General features: G+C 38.1%; 1 protein-coding gene across 2 annotated transcripts in view; it reads left to right on the plus strand.

The window, feature by feature from the left end:
- Malrd1 (MAM and LDL receptor class A domain containing 1) overlaps positions 1 to 22,163 on the plus strand; it is a 584,432-nt gene that overhangs the window by 35,460 nt on the left and 526,809 nt on the right. For both annotated transcript variants that reach the window (XM_037205982.1, XM_037205981.1), the window contains exons 3-5: positions 3,676 to 3,770; positions 3,858 to 4,019; positions 11,839 to 11,935. In XM_037205982.1, coding sequence (XP_037061877.1) covers positions 3,676 to 3,770; positions 3,858 to 4,019; positions 11,839 to 11,935 — 354 coding nt within the window. The remainder of the gene's footprint in view (positions 1 to 3,675; positions 3,771 to 3,857; positions 4,020 to 11,838; positions 11,936 to 22,163) is intronic.

The following is a 22,163-nucleotide window of genomic DNA, read 5'->3' on the forward strand; positions in this document are numbered from 1 at the left end:
GAGATTATGATAAAAATAAAAGGTAGATTATTGAATTTACTTTATTTATTGATTTTTTTAATTTAAAAATTAATTTAATTTTACATATTAGCCACGGATTCCCCTGTCCTCCCCTCCCACCCCCTAGCCTTTTCCCCCCAATCCACCCCTGATTCCCACTTCCTCCAAGGCAAGGTTTCCCCTGGGGAGTCAGCCCAGCCTGGTAGATTCAGTTGAGGCAGGTCCAGTCCTCTCCTCCCTACACCAAGGCTGAGCAAAGTGTCTCAGCTTAGGACCTAGGTTCCAAAAAGCCAGCTCTTGCACCAAGGACAGGTCCTGGTTCCACTGCCTGGGGGCCTCCTAAACAGTTCAAGCTAATCAACTGTCTCACCTATCCAGAGGGCCTGGTCTAGTTTCATGGGGGCTCCTAAAGCTATTGGTTCACAGTTCATGTGTTTCCACTAGTTTGGCTATTTGTCCCTGTGCTTTATCTAATCATGGTCTCAATATCTCTTGCTCATATAATCCCTCCTCTCTCTCACTGATTGGACTGATGGAGCTCTACCTGAGGCTTGGCAGTGGATCTCTGCATCCGGTTCCATCAGTCACTGGATGAGAGTTCTATCATGACAGTTAGGGTGTTCGGCCATCTGATCACCAGAGTAGGTCAGCTCAGGCACTCTCTCGACCATTGCCAGTAGTCTATAGTGGAGGTATCTTTGTGGATTTCTGGGGACCTCTTTAGTACTCTGCTTCTTCCTATTCATATGGGGTCTTCATTTATCATGAATCTACTTTTTAAAAGGAACTATTTGTTTTAAATATTTTATATTGGATTGGACTTTTGTATATTGCATACACATTTTGGACTCACCAAAATAGGATAAGTAATGAAAATTTTTGTCTGAATTTGTCAAATGTTAATGGACTGGACATTGGTAATATATACAATGGAAGGTTTTTTTTGTCTGAATCTGTCAAATGTGAATGGATTAGACACTGTTAAAGTAATTCTTGACTGTATATATTGTATATACTATTTCTTATATTTGTTATAACTTTTTTTATTCTAAACAAAAAAGGGGAAATGTGGTTGATATATTGTGCACCCCAATAAACTTATCGGGTGTCAGAGAACAGAACAGCCACTATATTAAACATATAGGTTAGACAGTGGTAGCACATGCCTTTAATCCTGGCATTCTGGAAGCAGAGATCCATCCGAATCTCTGTGAGTTCAAGGCCATATTGGAAACAGAGCCAGGTGTGGTGGCACACACCTTTAATCCCAGCACTTGAGATCTCATATCTTGCTTGGGAAAGACATATGCCTTTCATCCCAGGAAGTGATGGCAGGAAGCAGAAAGGTATATAAGGCTTAAGGACCAGGAACTAGAGGCCGTTTTAAGCTTTTAGCTTTTACCAGCAGTTCAGCTGAGATCCATTTGAATGAGGATTCAGAGGCTTCCAGTCTGAGGAAACAAGATCAGCTGAGGAATTGGCAAGGTGAGGTTGGATGTGGCTTGTTCTGTTTCTCTGATCTTTCAGTGTTCACTCCAGTATCTAGCTCTGGGTTTGTTTTTATTAATAAGACCTTTTAAGATTCATGCTACATTTCTTGGATAGTGCAGATGGACAGATTATGTTTTTGCATCCAGTCTTTTAGTCTGTGTGTTTTTATTTGGTAATTGAGATTGTGATGTTGAGAGTTATTCATGAGCAGTGTTTGTTGATTCTTGCTATTTTTTTGTTGTTATAGTGGTGGTGGTGATGGTGGTGGTGGTTGTGTATGTGTGTGTAGTATGTGTTGGTGTGTATGTTTCCCCTTTTTTGATATGCTGGTCTGGGAAAAATATATATATTATTTGTATGTAATAATTTAAATCCCATTGAATTTCATTCATAGAGCTAATACTTTGTTTAAAACTAACACTATATCCACATTGCTTACGTGTGGTTCTCCTTCTTGGGATCATCTGCTGGCGATCATTGAGGTGGTGAGGGAACAGAAGCTGGGGGAGCAGGATCCAGCTGGCTGTGGATATGACAGAGATAGTCCTCCAGGAGATGACTTCAGTGAGACAACTCAATTCTATTTTATAATATAGGAAATACATAGGATTGGGAAGTCTGGGGACAAACCCTTATTTTTGTTAAACAGCATGTTCCTATCATAAGCTTTCATATATGGCAGTAGGGTCCTATAGCAAAGCTCATAGTATGTCTTAGTTACCATATAAGCAACAGGGAGAAAGCCTCTAGCAGAGAACTATGCCAAGCGTCATGCTAGAGATAAGTCTGGCATCTGGGCCTAGAGACATCCTTCAAATCAGGGCAGATAGAGGGCAGGAAGCCTCACTGGAGAAGAGGTCCTTCATGTTGTTGAGCTTGGAGAAAGTTCCAGGCCATGATAGACTGCAACCTCTGACCAGCAGGGTCTCCCAACACTTATGCTTGCTAATTAGTAATTTTCTCAACATCAATTTATTGCTCTAAGAGCAAGCTAATGGCTGTCCAATTGTTCCACCAGAATACCAGAAAAGATGAGGTTTGCTAGAGTTCATAATATTAGTATTGATTGACTCAATGATGTGACAATTAGATTTGACTTACAGTCTGGCTTTAAAATACCACTGAGTGACTTGGATAGATAGGTCATCATAATCACTGTCAACACTGTTTTTCCTCTCTTTTGACCAAACAGAGTGTCACATAACAGATACTTCCATATCAATTGTGATGACCCTGGAAAAGCACATCAGGGACTCTGGCAGTCTAGGGAATACCAATGTTTTAATTTTATTAGTTGTAGCTAGAGTTTTCCTGCCTTGCCCACAGTCAGGACAAATCTTTGTCACCTGCCAGTCCCACAGCCGCTCAGACCCAACCAAGTAAACATAGAGACTTATATTGCTTACAAACTGTATGGCCATGGCAGGCTTCTTGCTAACTGTTCTTATGACTTAAATTAATCCATTTCCACAAATCTATACCCTGCCATGTGGCTCATGGCTTACCGGCATCTTCACATGTGGCTTGTCATGGTGGTGGCTGGCAGTGTCTCTGACTCAGCCTTCCATTTCCCAGAATTCTTCTCCTCCTTATCCCGCCTATACTTCCTCCTGCCTGACTACTGGCCAATTAGTGTTTTATTTACTAACCAATCAGAGCAACACATTTGACATACAGAACATCCCACAGCAATTAGTAGTTTCCAAACAGTGGTATATTTATTATTACCACAATAAGTGAGAAAATATTAGGGCTCAGTGCTGTTCCTTGTGTTTCTGCAAAAAGCTAGGAGCATGTCACCCTTTGAAACAAAGGCATTAAAAACCAATGTTCTCATTGCATTTTCTGCCGGGGTGCTTATTTTAGTAGGCATTCCCAGAATTGTCTTTTTCCTAGATAACTTCTTTATGGAGTTTTTTACTTCCTATGCCAAATATGACTACATTATATTTTGGACTGTTGCTCATAGTAATATTATAAAGCATACAATCATGATTATCTCTTTAAATGGACAATATAGAATGTAAAAATGTCAGTCAGTTCACTAGTGTGTTTTAATCTTTAATCCTTTAAACACAGTTATATTGACTCCATGAGTATATGTACCAGAATCACCTCTAGTTCTTAAAATAAGGTTGCCAGTGATCAGCTTAAGTCTAATTTGGTAATTCTTGTTTATCACAGCCAATTTTCTCACATTGGTCTCCAGAGTGAATTCCATCTCCTCAGACTTAAGAAGCAGAATTTTCCTTCCAACTAATGACCAGCAAGTTTGTCAGGTATCTGAAAACACAAAGCATTTCAAGTTCTGACACACGTGGTGATTCATTTATTGCAATTATTTGGATATCAATTATTTCTTACAGATTACATTTTATGACTTCTCCAGTCACCAGGATGACAAATTGACAGCAGGCCTTCAAACCACATGTGACAGTCCTATTCAGCATGTATGGCAGAAAACAGAGGTACTCCAGAGTCAATGGGAGAGAAATGTCATCACAATCCAGAGCTCACAGCGGTTTCAGGTAAACTTCTATCTCCAAATATGGCTTTGGAGGAAAATTCCTAAGAACCCAGATTTAAGAACAGGTCAATTAAAAAGGTCACATGGCCAATTTATCTTCCAGAGACGGGATTCCCATAATTTTCAAGACTTGGGCAAATCAGAATGGCCAGTCATGATAACAGACATTCTTATTATGAAGTTTTGACTTTGTGTTTTGATTTAAAATTGATATATTTTAAGATACAGTTATGTAAAGGTTAACTATAATTCTATAAAATCCTGTGAAATTAGCTCCTCAATTTCTTAAATCTCATATTTTCATCTTTTTACTCCTCTTTCTTTACACTACTTCCTCCCAAGAATTACTTTTCTCTCCAACTTTTCCCATGCATTTGAGAGGATAATTTTGAATAATGAATGAAGAAATTTTAATTTACATACTAATTCCAAATGCTGTTGAAGTAGAATAATTCTCATATTCATCTCATGGTTAAGCTCATTTCAACACATCTTTTATTTTCCTAAATAATTTTATGAATTAAATCCAGTGCAAGCCTATAAAAGACAAGCTTACTTATGCAGCCTATTAAAACTTATACATGACAGAAATTATAATATAATGGTTATTATAAGACTTTTTGGGAAATCATTACATGTTTTAGCATTTAGGATGGCCAAGCAAAATTTTTCAGTTAAAGATGAGAGGTATTTTAAAGCATTTTTTTTTTTTAAAGAAAATGACCTACTAAACCTGTTTTATGGACAAATTTAGCAATCAATTATTTTATTTTTAGTTTTGCTTTTTTATTTCTTGAGAATTCCACACGTGCATATAATGTCTTTTGATCAAACATAATCCCCTATTTCCTCCTTGCTAATTCCTCCAGTATCCCTGCCACACTTTTTCCTCTCAACTTCTTGTGCTTAAAAAAATTGAGACTACTAATGCTGACTGTATGTCCTTGTGTGTAGGACCATCTGCTGGAGTATGGGTAGCCTCTTAGGGGCTGGATCCCTGAAGAAAAATGGCTCCTCCTTCCCTAGCAGCCATAAATTGCCAATAGTCTCTCAGGTAGGGGTGGTATTCCTGGAGTCCTTTCCCCATCCATGCTGGTATTTTGGCTGACTTGATCTTGTGAAGATCTTGTGAAGTCACTGCTGCTGTGAGCTGATGTATGCAAAAGCCCTGTCATACCCAGCAAAAACACTTGCTGAAGATATCCACTATTTTTGGCTCTTAAAATCCTTCCACCTGCTATTCCACGATGGTACCTTAGTCTTGGGGGAAGTAGATTGATATACACGGCCCATTTAGAGATAAACACTCAACAGTCCCTTGGTCTCTGCACATTGACCATTTGTAGGTGTTTGTGTTAATGGCAATCTACTGTAAACAGAAGCCTCTTTGATGAAGGTTCAGAGATGTAAACTGCCCCTAATTTCTTATCAATAATTATCATTTAAAATAAACTTTATATAAAAATATCTTATTTGATATATGCTATATATGTAGTTGTTTAGGTCTAAGGAATGAATTAGCTTCAATTTAACCCTTAGCTAATTTAGAATGACTAAGAGGAAAGGCATGGATAAATGATAGGTATCTATGCCTGTTATAAATGTGAATGACATTTACATAAGTGAGATATTTTCTTGGTTGATGCCATGAAATCATTGTACTTGAAATTTTTACTCATTGTTAAACTAAAAGACTATCTAAAGTAGATATCAAAATAACTTAGTATCTGGTTAAATGCCGCATAGATTTAATAGTTCTATGGTTGGACATAGTTATATAGTTTTATAATTTATAACCTATTGAAATCAAAGGTCCATATTTATGTGGGGGAGAGACATCTTACATCTTTACACAGTAAAGTTTTTCTGCTGGTTAGTTTACTTATTTAAATATGACTTACTTGGAGTGCTTGGGGAGTGCTAGGCATAACGCAGGAAAGGTTTCAAGTACCAATTTGCGAGATGTTTGGCATCTACAGGGAGAAGATATTTGGTGTTTCAGTGGCCTTAGCTGTGTGTGGTGTGCAATGAGTTCCCCTGGAGATCAGTGTTTGCTGTGATGGTTGAGATGAGATTCAATGCTAGAGGAGGTTCTAGTATATTTCCTATGCACTTTTCATTCCTCTGTGTCTGCCTAAGCAACATAGCAAAGCCAACATTGATTTTGTTAAGAATGAGCCACCTCAACTGGATGCAATTTGTAACTTGCCCCATTACCTTCTCTCTGGTGTTAATTTTAATGACAGATGAGAATCTTATTTTGGTTCATGTTTTAATCATTACTTACTCATTTTTCTTAACTATAAAACCATGAGTACTAAGAAAGTCTTAAATGATCTTTGCCAAGTTAATACTCATTTAGTATCTAGTTGTCCATATCTTTAGGTCAATGTTTCTCTTAGTAGGGTAACAGAGATTTGGATGCTTGGCAAAGGTGATACTTGCTGGACCTTGTCAATAAAACCTTTCAAAATGAGTTCCTTGGTTACCTCATGTGCCCATTTCCAAAAACTATAGATTTTGTTGCTCAAATTGTGTATCTGATAAATATAAAACTTAAAATTTCAGAATATATCATCTCTAGGGCAATTCAGATGTGGCTGGGACATAGGTTATTCATGAAATTTTTAAAAATGCAGCAGCAAACTTCAATTAATTATCATAGATGCTTCCTCAGTATATTAATGTGTTTCCCTAAATACTTTAAATTGATGGAAAAAATAGTGCTTGTAACTTAAAAAGCTTTGTAAAAAGAAGTAGGCTGCATGGCCGCTGAGATGCTGAGGCTGTACCCAAGCTTTAAAGCTATAGAAACCTTTAATCTCTCCTGTTAGCAAGTGAGCAGATGTCCATTCACTGCTGTGTGGTGGGCTGCAGAGATGTGTTGTGCTTGCAATGTTGAACATCTTCATCCACTATCTTGTTCCTGTAGAGATTTTGTGAGAAGACTATTTCAGGAATTTTGTAATCAGCACCTCTACATTATATCTGCTGCCTCTGCAACTTAGAAAGCTTTGGGAATTATTTCACTCTCTGCAATTTCCCCTCCATGCTGACTTCTGATAGCTTAAAGCCATATATGATTTCTTTAGAAAAACCTAGATAGGTTATTTCAGTCAATGACAGCTACATCCTAGGTGAATGTGTTTGGGAAATCCCCTGAAGCTGGTTGTCACCCAGGGTACTTTATCTACCTTTATCCCTTAATAAAATTGAAGTGTTTTAATTTCCCAGGATGTACTGATCCATAAACAAGGACTTGACATTATGAACAAAGATGGTAGAATTTCATAGACATTTTGAAAACATTTAAGGCATAGTATCAACTAATACTGAAGAACATTTACTAAAGTTAAGGAATTAGGCTTAGAACTTTGTGCCACTAAGTGACCCTTCAAGGGAACCCTCTCATGACTTGTCCCCATTTTAACATTGGGGCTTTGAGCTTTACATAGTTTTATAACCTATCTCATCATCACACTATGTTAGAACACTTGAAAGTTTGATTTCATCTATCAATCACTTAGTCACTGAACTATAGTAATTTTCTAAACTATGTCTAACTATAGAATTTGAGAAGATGTGGATAAAAATCCAAACTTCCAAAAGCAGTCAATTCTGTTGCATAGAAATCAGTAAATATTCTTTCATATGGTAAAAAAAAAAAATGACAGCTAGGTATGCTGACATGTGCTTATAAACCCAGCATTTGGGAAGCTGAGGCAGGAGAATCTAAATTCTAGGCCAGCCTGGTCTATATAAGGAGGCAGTGTCTGAAAACACAAGAAAAAGAAAAGGGCTTGATTGGAAAATAATTGAATATATACTATGAATTAGCTCTAATGACATGCGTCTTTCTATCATTTGTCTATATATCATTTATCTATATAATTACATAATTGTAAGAGTTTCTGGTCATGAATTTGTTGTTAATTCTGGTCTATTATTGATCTGTTAACACAGCTTCCACCAACATTTAACTTAAGCGTCCTGGTAATAGATCTCTTATTTCCATTCCAAGGTTATTTTTCTCTGAAATGTCTGAGAAAAAAGAAATTTGTCTCATTTTATTGTTGACTCAGTTCAGGGTATGCCTTCCTCCTGAGATGCTGTAAACCCCTAACCCATTATCTCTCTTATCTGCTGGTTCCCCCACCCCTTTGTTCCTTTTTTGGGGCTGGGGCTGGTTTGTTCCCTTAAAAAATTCCCAATACCATCCAAATAATATACATGTTTAGAAAAAAAAATCTTTGAGAAAGCTTTGGATAAAGCAAGGAGTATTATACATCACTTTTTGTAGAAATAGCACTACCACTACCACAAGCCAGGATAGCTTCTGGCATTGGTCTTTCATGGGACCTGGCTCTTTCTCATTAGCCTGGGGTTTTATTTGCTTTAGGTGTGTTTTCAGATTATAACCAACATCCCTGGTGAAAAAAAATCTTTTGTTTAAATCTATTTAGTGGGGCCATTTAGTTAAGCCTGATGGGCTCTGTGTTTTGTAGCCTCACAGACCCGTTAGTAAATTTCCCTTAGAGAAACTCTCCCTTAAAAAAGAAAGAAAGAAAGAAAGAAAGAAAGAAAGAGAGAGAGAAAGAAAGAAAAAAGAAAAATGCCCCCATGGCTGAGCAAGGTGGCTTAAATGGCAGCCAGTTTTCACAATAACTTTTCTTCAGTTATACCAAGTTAACCTGTGATTTAGCTGAGCCAAATAAACATATAATATCTATTGCAAACTCTAATGAGGAGAGGATTAAGGCAGGAAGGTAATTTAAAGGCTGCTTCAATAGACCGGGCATGAGGAAATAAGAATGGAAACACGGCTAGAAGGGAAATAGACTTAATAGGTCTTGGCTGATTAGACGTGAGACCTGAAGAGAAAATGATTCTAAAGGTCATTTTGGAGTTTTGAGCATCGCCGAGTCTCAGCATGATTCATTGTCAGCAGATGAGTGAAGAGAGGCTCAATTTTGGGAGAAAATGCAGCGTATTATGAATTAGAAGTAACTTTTCTCATTTGAGGGGAAATGCCTGGCTGGCAGCAGGGACGTCGGCAGAGAGCTTGGGAGAGTGGCAGATATTTGTGAAGTAAAATACGTGTTTCTTCAGGCGAGATACCAGCTCAGCTCTGATGATGGGTGGTCCTTTGGGGAGAGAAAGTGGGGAGAAGCAGAAATGAGACCAGTGATGAAACACATTTATTTCTACTTCTCACTTTAAAGATGGCGACTTTGGGATTATGCTTAACTTTGGCATTCACTAGAAAGCAGAGACATCTGGAACATTCTCAGAAAAATAAAAGAGCAATTTATAGAAATGTTGAAGTTTGTATTCTCAAGCATAGTTCTTAGAATAGCTTTTATAACTTAATATCTGCTATAGTAACAGTAGCTAACAATATTTAATGTTAATTATGTATTAAGTCTTGTATTTTATTTCTTCAGTTTATTTATTTATTTACTATGAGTGCCTGCATGCATGTCTATATATCACATGCATGCCTAATATCTGTGGAAAGTTAATAGGTTAAGGAAAAGAGGTTGTTACTGATGGAGTTACTGATGGATCTGTGCTAGCTACCATCAGGGTTCTGGGAATCAACCCCAGGTGCTTCAGAAGATCAGCAGTTGCTCCTGTCTATCCAGCACATACTTTTCTTTTGATATAAAACTCAGGATGGCCTCCAACTCTTTATAAAACAGAGGATGATCTTGAACTACTAATCCTCCAGTGCCTCCCTCCCGAAATCTAGGATTAAAGGTATAAGCCATATGCCCAGCATGGCATTGAATGAGCTTTGAGGGGAGTAAATAGGTACTGAGGCTCACAAGGCAGGTACTCTCACACTGAACTGCATCTCAGTTACTGTCTTAGGTATAACTCGTTTTCCTTGTATAAATCATATCATATGGGTTATTTATTGATTTTTATGTTTAGTTTTATTTTATGTGTATGAGTGTTTTGGGTGAATGCATGTCTGTAAACCACTTGCATGCTCAATGCCTGTGGGGACCAGAAAAGGTGTTGGATCCCCTGGAACTGGGTATACAGCAATGTTTGTGAACTGCTATGTGGGTGCTGGCAACCAAACCAGGGTCCTTGGAAGAGTAACCATTGTGCTTAACCACTGAGCCATTGCCCTAGCCCTTATATGGGTCATTTTTATACTTATTATTTTACATACTCATATGAGGAGCATGCTTCTTTTCTTAGAAATAATTTTTATTTAACAATGTTTTCTGTGTCTTTCCAACATGATTTTTCTTTCTATACCATCCTTCAGTTTTTCTATTTTGTGTGAGGGATAATACTTTCCTAGACTTACATTTTATGTTACTTAAGGTGGGGCACATATTTTTGGATATTTAATGCAGAAATCCACAAAGATACCCCCACAAAAGACTGCTGGCAATGGTCGAGAGACAGCCGGGACTGACCTACTCTGGTGATGAGATGGCCAAACACCCTAACAGTAGTGCCAGAAAACCCATCCAAGGACTGAGGAATCTGGATGCAGAGATCCACAGCTCAGCCCCGGGTGGAGCGCCGGGAGTCTAATTAGCGAGAAAGAGGAGGGTTTATATGAACCAAAGGCTGAGGGGCCCCCAGCTAGAGCAGGCCCTCTAAATAGGTGAGACAGTTGATTAGCTTGATCTGTTTGGGAGGCATCCAGGCAGTGGTACCAGGTCCTGGGCTCATTGCATGAGTTAGCTGTTTGAAATCTGGGACTTATGCAGGGACGCTTGGCTCGGCCTGGGAGGAGGGGACCGGACCTGCCTGGACTGAGTCTACCAGGTTGATGTCAATCCTCAGGGGAGGCTTTGCCCTGGAGAAGGTGGGAATGGGGGTGGGCTGGGGGGAAGGGGAGGGGGCAGGAAGAGGGAGAACAAGGGAATCTGTGGTTGTTATGTAGAACTGAATGGTATTGTAAAATAATATATATATATATATATATAATATATATATATATATATATATGAAAAAAGAATGGTAGAAACCATTTTCCCTGCAAGGAATCATACTAGCAAAGCGTGTTATATAGGATCAAAAGTGAATGCAACTCAGGACAGGAATTTGCTCTGGTAGATTAATACTAAACATTAACCCGAGAAGGAATACTCATTTTCTAAAGTGATAGTGTTCATATAATGAAAAAAGGCTGAACAATCTACGCATGTTTAATACACACTTGAATAAAGCCACAAGCACCATTGGCACTCCTTGGTAAACTTGAGATAATTAATGCACTGACTTTTTACTGATTTAGGTAGTTAGAAAATGAAGTGGTTTATCTCTGGATTTCAAAAATTCATCACAGCAGGATATTTCCTGTTATGTAGACTTGGGTTGTCTACACGTCATAACATAAAACTCACTCACAGTAAGTCAGTTTTCCAAGCGTGATTCTATCAATGACTAACAATGTGCAAGAGGATAACACAAAGACAATTCAGGCAAGACTGTGAATAAAATGTGAGGAATTAGAAGCAAAAATGGGACAAGTTGCCAAGGTCCAGAGATCAAGATGAAACTTATGTGAACACATATAGCATGTATGGGAACTCAAAATGTAAAGGTGGATGTAGGAGAGAAGCCACATGAGTTCATGGACAAGGCCCCTAGCCCACACCAGATAGCTGTAGCACAGTGGTGGCTACATTGTTTTGTTCTTGAAAACATTTGCTTTGATCCCCTTTCCTTGGAATTTGTGTGGTACCCCTGTACTTCCAGGAAGTGGCATGCATCTTATTTCTATAGCATTATGATGGAATGATGCTCCTTGCTTTGTGTTCTTAAGTTGTTCTGTGTTTCTTGTGCAGGTTGTTTTTCAGGCTCAAATACTTGCCACCCATGGACAAGAGGAAGTTATAGCTATCGATGACATATCTTTCAGTTCAGGTTGCTTGCCTGCAGAGGGTAAGAACTTTTTGTTTCATCTTGATTCTTATTCTCTGAAAATTTAGGCATTGCAATGACTTTCCTCTGCTCTGTTTGTCTGTGACGTTTTAAGAGTGGCTATTTTTCATTGCTCTAATATACTGTTTAACTGTGACTTGCCTACACTAGAAGTGAAGGTAGGCTCATTCACAAACTCTGACACTATAAAGGATTAAGTGGGATGATTTAGTATCAGCTTTTAATCTCTTAGTGATGTTTACACTGGCTAGTTAAATCTAAACTTAGAGAGCTCTATGCCTTTCAGAGGGCTGTTAGGAAACTGGCTTCCACACCCTTGAAATGGCCTCATTAGAGAACACATTTGAAAATCCACTGCAAAGCATCAGTGGGAAGAAAATAGTAGTTGTAATCTATCCTCCATTTGGAATAAAACAAAATACATTGATAAACTCCATATGTCAAATCTAAGATGGCATCAATATTGACTTCTTAATTATATTAATCAGATAACATTCAATTCCCTATTTATATTTTTCCAATGGAAATTTCAGTATTAAAATTATAGTTTGATTAGAATAAAAAAATAATCAAATAAGCAAGGATTACATATACATACACATATATTATTTTACATTACCTTTTTATTGCATTGTGCTTTAATATAATGTATCTGAACATAATAGCTATTTTAGTAGTCAATTTTCTGTTACTGCAATGAAGTGCTTGAGACTAGGTACAATATAATTGCAACAAGTTAATTTAGCTCATAATTCTAGAGGTTTTAGGGTATATGCTTGGCTGTGGCGATGATTTCATGGCAGAAATACATCATTGTGGATGACATCATAGAAAAGAGTATTCAAGAGGAAGAAAGCATGCGATGGGACAGGAAACGAGGGAAGGAAAGTAGTTTTCCGCTTTTTCATAATAACCTTTCATGAGAACTAACTGGGATCCCACAAGAACTATATTAGATCCTTTTAAAAATTCTGTACCATTTGTTCTAATGGCTCTGTGAATGAGATCTCCCACTTAATAGCCTCAAGAGCTGTTAATGTTACACAGAGGATCAAACTGCAAACACACAAACCTCTGGGGGACTCAACTTATATATAAACCATAGAAGTGATTTTTGCCAAAAGGGATTCCATATTTTAACTTAGTTCAAATATATGGAAATTATGATAATAATTCAGGATCCAAGGAGATATGTTGGTTTTCCTAAGATAGAACAAGGGTCTTATTAATGGATGTTTGTATTGTGTGTGAAATTTGACCACTGTTATTTCTGGTATGGTAGAAGTTGCAGATATGTAGGATTTATGGAATCTGTAACAGTCCTAACACTGAAACACATGAAGGTCTGTATCAGCAATGCTCACAGTCTGTCAAATAAGAAATCCCCATAGGATTCATGAAACAGATAATTCAGGGGGATAGATTTCACTCTATCAAGCTCTAGAAGTAAATAATCAGATTATAAACCTCAAGGATGTTTCAGGAAAAGAGGGTGGCATTGGTTAGACCAGAAGGATGCAGCCAATGGAACTGTAGACTAAGGTACCCCACTGCTGACTGTGCTTCAGCTCAAAGCTCCCTTCATACTCTCACTTTCTGTTACCTGGTGTGTTATCCCTAAATTAAGAATGTAGCCAGGGTTCAGTCTTTTAAATGAGACATTTATTTCCGACCCCGTCCACTTCAGTGTTCTTTTCATTTTCTGAAGAAATTTGGGTCTGTCAAAAGTGATCTCTAACTAGATGTATTTATTGGTCCATCTAGTTAATCATCCTCAAAGAGAAACAGACAAGGAGGCCAGCCATTGGATAGAATTTTTCCTTGCCATAGGGCTTCTGCCATTGATATTATGCTTACATTACATATTTCTACTGGGACACCATTGGATGTATCTTGGGAGTGAAATTTGCCTATAATAAGACCTTACGATTATTTCAGATGTGAATGTTCTCTCCATTGCTAGTTGTAGAAACTAAAGCAAACTTCCTAAATATCTGAGATCACCATTTTGGGATGGAGGCCAAGGTAGAGGGGGCATAATATATATTCAAAAGAAAAACACAAGATTTTATAGTGACAGCTTCAAATACCTCTGGAAAGAGGTAAAAAACAAAACAAAAATGAGAGTAAATAGATGATAACATTCAATAAACATTCCAGAGAAACCTGAGGTCACATAGAAATACACCAAACTCTATACTTTTTTTAAACACAATAAAGCATTCTACTTATAATGTACATCAGATTCTGTGGAAGTGAAAGTTACTAAGCACAAGCCATCAAGCACACATTTCAAGGTTTTTTTTTTTTTTTTTAAACTATGCCTTTGTGTGTTAAATTCCTACACCATTTCTGGGTTTGGTATTAGAGAAAATGACTTTAGAATTCAAGATCTAGGTCTTTAATAAATGTGAATGTCAGACATGCAGGGGTTGTTGTGATAAGGTAGATGAGATGTCATGGAATAAAGCATTTTATACACAGAGGGACAAATGATTATGAAATGGCAAGATTTGGGAATTAAAAGTATGTAGGCTTACTGTAGACCTTATAACTCATGGGGTGTTAAAAAAAAGATGTCACCTTCAGGAAAGCTGTAAAAGACATGGGCTTCTTAAGAAGACATTGGAGAGTCAGGTAAAGATACCTATTGTGTTCTTTGAAGATGAAGGCCCAGAGGGTTTTAATGTTTTGTTTACAAATGAAGTAAAATGACAACAACAACAAAATTTTTCTCTCTGTCATAGTTAAAAGTTTGGAAGGAAAAACCAGCAGGATGAGGGTGAGTTGAGAGTGGAGACAGAGGGTAGCTTGTCACTGCTGAGGACCAGCATTGGGGTGCAGCTCCCTTTGTAAATGGCAGGAATGTGAAAGGTGGTTAAATTAAGAAGCATTAAATTTCCAGTGGGGTTAAACAGCCAACTCCAGGCAGTAATGGAACAGACTGAACATAGTTAATCATCAGAACCACATGTGGGAGTGATCGGTGCTGGGCTCCCCTCCAGACCTAGTAGATGAGGATCACTGAAGATGGGGCTTGCATTTTAAATTAGGTTATCGGGACAGTTTCTGTGAAATGAGCAAGGCCACGCTTAAAAATAGACCTGGCATTTACAAAATGTGGGTTTGGGTTATTCCCTGATTCTTGGACAAGAAGCAGAATTCCAATTAAAGAGAGTCAGTGATTTAGTTTCCTGAAGTCCTGAGGGTGGGATTGAGTGGGAACATCAGGGACATGGAGGCAAAGCCAAATGGATGTCTTCTGGGCATTTCCATCAGAAAATCCTTTCAGATGAGAGCCAGGCTTAGGCATGCGTTTAGTTGATGTAAACAGAAAAGTAAGGTTCAATTACTTTATAAAATAAAGAAAGGTCTAAGTACTTAACTTGTTCCTCTCCTTGGGAAATTCAAGGATAAAGAGATGTTTTTGATGTTTCGCTTGTGCCCTTTGGCTCAGGGATGAACTCTGTACATCTCAATTTGGGAACCAGAAAAAGAGAGACAGGGATGCTATTTTTGACTGTGTTATTGGTCAGGCAATGCTTATATGGATGACCTTCATTGCTAGGGAGCACAAAATTCTTCTGAATATTTACTTTTGTTTCTGGGATAAGGATAGGCAGTGGGAACCAGTTTATGAGTTAAGTAAGTAGTTTAGCCTTAGAAACTGAAAATCCATCTGTTTATAGGAGTAAATTTCAATTTTCTATTGTCTTTCAAAATCTATTTTGTCTCTTTATTCCCTATTTTTATCATCAGTGTATTCATCACTGGAAGGACATCTCTAAAAGGAAATGCTGATGACTTTTCCTGCTGTAACCAAAACCATAAAATCAAAACTAGAACAAAACTAATAACTCCAAAAATAAATGAAGAAGAATCATCTTAAAAATATCCAGATATAGAGAAATTTTCTCCCTTAAAAACATATAGGATAGTATATGAGATAAATGGTTATGTTTACCTCTCTCTCTCTCTCTCTCTCTCTCTCTCTCTCTCTCTCTCTCTCGCTCTTTGTCTGTCTCTCTGTCTCTCTCTCTCTATCTCTCTCACACACATACACACACACGTTGGAATATCTCTGTACTATCTTGTACCTTCAATGAAAGGAGATTAACAAATCTAATGACTGCATGAAGTGGCTAATGCACAATTTCTAGGGCTGTAAGATTTCTGCAATTTACTGGAAGTACTAACAAACAAAGAAAATGTTAAAGTATGCATATCATCAGAGTCACAATGAATATATGACAACAGGCATATGGAAAATGAATGTATCAAAATAGTCAACTTTTGAAATAATACACTCAAAGGCCAAGAGAAATAGATAGTGGAGATAAAAATATGGTAAGGGATGCTATAAACAAACACAGAGTAATAAATGCAGAGTAGACAAACAAAAATAATAAAATTGCCAATTTTATTGGAATCAAAGAGCAATTACTATTAGAAGTCAGAGACTGTCAGTTAGGATAAAAAGGTGAACCAATTTTATCCTATGAAATCTCATTTTAACTATAATTACATATATTAATCAAAAGCAAGGGGAGGTGACAGCTGGGCATGGTGGGATACTCCTGTGGTCACTGCTCTCCCAAGATTGAGGCAGGAGGATCACAGTTCAAGGTTACTCTACACAAGGCTCTTCTCAATAAATAAAACAGAACAACTGCAAAAGAAAAAGATGGAGAAAGATACATTGCACATCTCTAACCAAAGTGGAGTGGCTATATCAGTGTCAAAATGTGCCTCCATACTATGGAAATTAACAGTGCTAAGCAGGAACACTGTATTACATAATGGTTAAAGGTAAGTTCACCAAAAACAAAATAAGACAAGCAACAAACAAACAAACAAAACACCCACAATCTAACATACATGGCTTCAATGACAGTATTTCAAAACAACAAGAAAATATTGTTGGATCTCTACATCTGCTTCCATCAGTTCCTGGAGAAAGGCTCTATGATGAGAGTTAGGGTATTCACCAATCTGATTACCAGGGTAGGCCAGCTCAGGCACCCTCTCTACTATTGCTAGTAATCTAAGCCAAGCACCAGGCCAACTCCAGGAAGACAGTCAAAGAGAGGGAAGAGAGATTTTATGAGCAAGGAGCATCAAGAACATGATGGGAAAACCTACAGAGACAACAGAACCAAAATGGTGGGAACTCATGAACTTTAGACCAACAGCTGTGGGGCTTCAGGACTGGACTAGGCCCTCTGCATAGCTGAGACAGTTGTGTAACTTGGTCTACTTAAGAAGCATCTGTCAGTAGGAACAGAATCTATTATTCCTGGTGCATGGGCTGGCTTTTTGGAGCCCATTACATATGGTGGGACACCTTGCATAGATTTGATGCAGGGGGAGGAGCTTGGACCTGCCTCAACTGAATGTACCAGGCTTTGATGACTTCCCATGGGAGGCCTTACCTTTTCAGAGGATGGAATGGAGAGGTGGTTGTGGGGAGGTAAGGCTCGGGGGAGCAGGAGGAGAAAGAGAGGGGATCTTTGGTTGGTATGAAAAATGAATAAAATTTTTTTAATAAAGAAAATAATAAAATATTATTGGAATTAAAAGCAATGAATGGTTACACCAGGAGACTTCATTGTTGCTGGTCCTAATGGCTCCTTCAGGGGAGGGGGTGAGAAGGTGTGGCATCAATGACACAGACACCGGGAGTCAGGTGAAAGGCAAACAACAGATTTGTTTATTCAGTAACTGGGAAAGCCTAATATACCCTCTTCCCAGCACCCAGGTTGTGTCCCAATCTGGTGACATTGTGTGGTCATTGCTCATTGACTGGGCATGATCAGAAACTCTGTACAGCACCTGTTGCTAGGTCCTTAGGCAGACTCTATGTTGGCTCATAAGGAAGTACATTATGTGCATTTCTTAGCATCTGGTTTGAGCCAATTTCCTTGACCCTATGGGCCTGTCCTACCACATATCCACCCTTTTTATTTTATTATATGGGTGCTCAGTGGGATCAGAGTTCTTTGCTCCAGACTTCTTGACCCCACGTCAGGGGGTGCTCAGCAACTGGATTATGCCTGTCTTAGGATGGCTTGCCAAACAAGCTCTTACCCATTATTGACTATTAGCCCTTAAAGAGTGTCCATCGCTGGGGAGTCACCCTGGGTGGGGAGGATCAAGCAGTAGCCTTTTGAAATTCAGAAAGCCAGACATGCATAATTTCCTGTGGAGGGCTATGATTTGGATGTTGAAGAGCCATTAGCACCTGTAAAGTTGCCTTAGTGGCCACCCGTTGTTGCCAGATGTGCTATGGGAGACACTTAAAAAGGAGAAAGATTAAAAGCACCATCTGCCAATCAAAACATAAATGAGAATCAAAAAGGGATCAAACAGCCTTTTTATATTGTGCCAAACTTTTTCAAAAAAATAAAGGGTCAACAGCCATAACCTCTGCCCTTGTCTGATTCAATTGGAAAATTTTATATGTTAGCTGTAATGAATAATATAGAAACTTAGCTGACCATGAGCCCTTAATATATTTAGCTAGCTCCCAGTGTGCTAAACTAATGTTCCTCATCTCAAAAGGTATCAAACAAAATGAGGGAAAAGTCTTCAGCCTTTAGAGGGGCAATAGAAGCAAGAAAGGGGAGTATACACATTACCCATCCTGAGTTATTTCCTCCTTTGGTGGAAGCAGGCTGATCTGTGGTCAGGTGCACATCTCTTGCTGGGACCCATATTGGCATAATGGCATTCTGAGGAAAAACACAAGCATATTCTCTCCCATGGGTCAGCTGGCAGTTGCCATTGGAAGGAGATAGGATCTCTCCATCTCACCAGGGGCAGGGGTGTGTTCCTTGGCAGAGATGCCTAGTGCTTGTAGTCTGGACTGAGCCCCTTGTCGTCAAAACTGAGAAAGTTCATATGGAAAATTGTGATGGACCTTCACGTCTTGTGCTTAGTGGGGGACTTCTGTGGTTTTTAGGCCATAGCCATATGCTCACATGGTGTCTCTGGATGAGGGATGGTGCTCAGGAGCCAAGCCTCGGCTCCACCTCCTAGGGGGTTAGCCCTTATGTGAAGGTGTCAGGTAAACAGAAAGAGAAAAACTGTGCCAAAGGAACCAAAAGCACACAACATTGAAGGGCCTTCTCACTAAAACACACCATCTTGGGGGCGCTGTCCAGCACTGCCAGTGAAGGGAGGGAGGTGATGGGACCTGCGTCAGGAAAGTGAAAGTAACAGAAGTCCCACATTAAGGCACCAGATGTTGCTAGATCCTAAAGGCTCCCTTGGAGGAGGGTGTGAGAAGGTGCAGCATCAGTGACCTTGACACTGGGAGTCAGGTAAAAGGCAAACAGCAGATTTATTTATTCAGTAATGGGGAAAGCCTTATATACCCTCCTCCCAGTACTCAGGCTGTGTCCCGATCTGGTGACACTGTGTGGCCATTGCTCATTGGCTGGGTGTAGCTATGATCAGAAACTCTGGATAGCACCTGTTGCTAGGCCCTCCGTTGGCTCATAAGGAAGGATATTATGTGCATGTCTTGGCAACTGGTTTATGTAGTGGGTAGCTGTTCCACTTTGTCCTTGAAGTACTACCCCCATTGAGGCTTCAAGTAACTGTCATGACTATGAGGTGGGGCCGAGACAGGAGCACTTAAGACTTGACATCCGGATGTGCCAGCTCTCTTAGTTCCTGGATCCTGGACACTGGAGGTAGACCAAGCAGAGTTCTTCAGAGAACACCGCTGGACTGGGCTTCATCTTTCCCAGACCCTGTAACCTATCCCTTCACTTGTTAGTTACCCCACAAAATAAACCTCCCTTTTAACTATGTGGAGTCGTCTTAATATTTCAACCAATAGGTTTGAGCCAATTTTCTTGACCCTATGGGCCTGTCCTATTACTACACTTCATTACATGTCTTCCAATGAGAATAGAAGGCATACACAGAAAGTCATCAAAAACACCATATAATGTACTTGAACAAAATAACCTATGAATGTTTAACAATTGACGTTTATTAAAAATATTTTTAAACAATATAGTGGTTAAACTACAAAAACAGTAGAAAGCAATGTTTGTATGAAACAGTCTCATCTCAGGGCCACAACAATAGAAAGCAAGCAAAGTCTTCAATCTGGGGCAAGAAAATTATGAAAGGACTAAAATTTCACAGCTAAATGCTAATTTGACTCCTCCTCCACTCAGTCATATGATGAAATCCTAACCACTACCAGAAGACTGGGACTTTAGTAATCAGGTTGAGTAGAAACACAATTTCTCCTTTGTCTTAGTCACTGTACTAGTTGGATGAAGAGACATCACAACCAAGGCAACTCTTATAAGAGAAAGCATTTAGTTGGGAGCTTGCTTTAGTTTCAGAGGCTTAGTCCATTATCGTCACAGCAGGGAGCATTGTGGCAGACATGACAGGCTTGGTGCTGGAGATGTAGATGAGAGCCACATCCTGATCCATAGGCAGAGATAAGGAGACAGGTCTTGAATGGGAGTTTGATACCTCAAAGCCCAGCTCCAGTGACAAACTTCCTCCAAGAAGGCCATATCTCCAAATCCTTCTAACCCTACCAAACATTTCTACTCCTTGGTGATTAAGCATTCAAATGCATGAGTCTATGGGGCCATTCTTATTTAAACTATCACAGCCGTTTTTGGTAACACTGTAGTCTGTGACAGGCAAATATATTCTCTGTCTCTCTCTGACTCTGTCTCTGTCTCTCTCTCAATACAGACAGAAGCTAAAATATCATATGTAGGGGAAGTAAATGATGACATTGATAATGATTTGGAATAAGAAATAAACAAAACAATTACAGAAACAAAGGACAATTATTATAAAAGGTAATAAAACTAATGGTTTTGTTAGATTGGCCAAAATAAAAATACAGAAGACATAGATTACCAATATCATCAGTGAAATGGAAGCTAACAAAAAAGATCTTTAGATATTACACTAATAACACAGAATACTACAAATAACTGTATGTAACATTCATTTGTGGTAGATTCTTTCAAAGACATACTATTAAAATTCATTAATAAGGAAGTAATAACCTAAAGAATTTTATGTTTAGTAAAAAATTCATAATGAACCTTTTTCATGGAAGAAAATTCTAAGACAACATTATTTCACTTGCAGATCATGTTGAAAAATTTCAAAAATAAAATTGTATTTGTTCTTTTCAGTATAGCAAATAGAAATGAGAACATGTTCTACTTCATTCTGAAAGGCCTATGCTGCACAACACAAATCCAGACAAAATCCACAAAATATTATTCTCCTTTAATGGTTAGTGTTCATACAGAACCACAGAAGTTTTCAGTAAAATGTTATAAAATACAGTCAATCGAAATGCAAGACTGGCTTAATATTTGTAAAGCAATCAATTTGTGACACCATGTAAACAAACTAAAGAAGAAATGACTATGCACTTGCCTCTATTGACCCAGAATAATTGTTTGACAAAATTCAAAATACTAGGAAGACCTATGAACTTATGTAACATGATAAATGCCCTCAAATCCTAAAGCTAACATTAAACTTAATGATGAAAGAATGATGCTTTGCCCTAAAACTGGACCCAGGAAAGGTTGTCCATTCATCACTCTTACTCAACAACATACCAAAAATCCTAAGTGATACAATAGAGCAATACACATAAGCAGGGCACACAATGGTAATAGGATAAAGTATACTTCCCTATTTGGATAATATATTCAAACAGTCTCATGGAATCTAGTTTTTAAAAATCTTTAGAACTGGAAAATTAACTTGACATAATAGCAGATGACAAGGTCGAAGAAGAATCAAATTTGTCTTCATGTAATAGCAATGAGCCACTGAAAATCAACATCAGAAAAATGGCTCCACATACATTAGAGTAAAAAGAATTCTTAAATATACATGTAACAAATATGAGTTTGATCTGTACTTAGAAAGCTACAAAACACTGACAAAAGATATCAAGAAGAAATAAATATTGAATTTACTAGAGGTTAAGTTAAAAAAATTATAAAACAATGGTAGCTTTTCAAATTTGAAAAATACAGATGGTGTGGTTTATGCATCTTAGTAATAATATGTTTAGAGTTAACCCTATTTTTTAGTAAGAGTATATTCAATTTTACTGTAAAATAACTTTATAGAAATAAATAATTATACTTTTATCATTTCTTAATTCTTTACTGAGACAGCAAAAGTAAGTTCTTTTTATAGTATTAGGGAA

This window comes from Peromyscus leucopus, chromosome 5, assembly GCF_004664715.2.
Source record: "Peromyscus leucopus breed LL Stock chromosome 5, UCI_PerLeu_2.1, whole genome shotgun sequence".
Lineage (NCBI taxonomy): Eukaryota > Metazoa > Chordata > Mammalia > Rodentia > Cricetidae > Peromyscus > Peromyscus leucopus.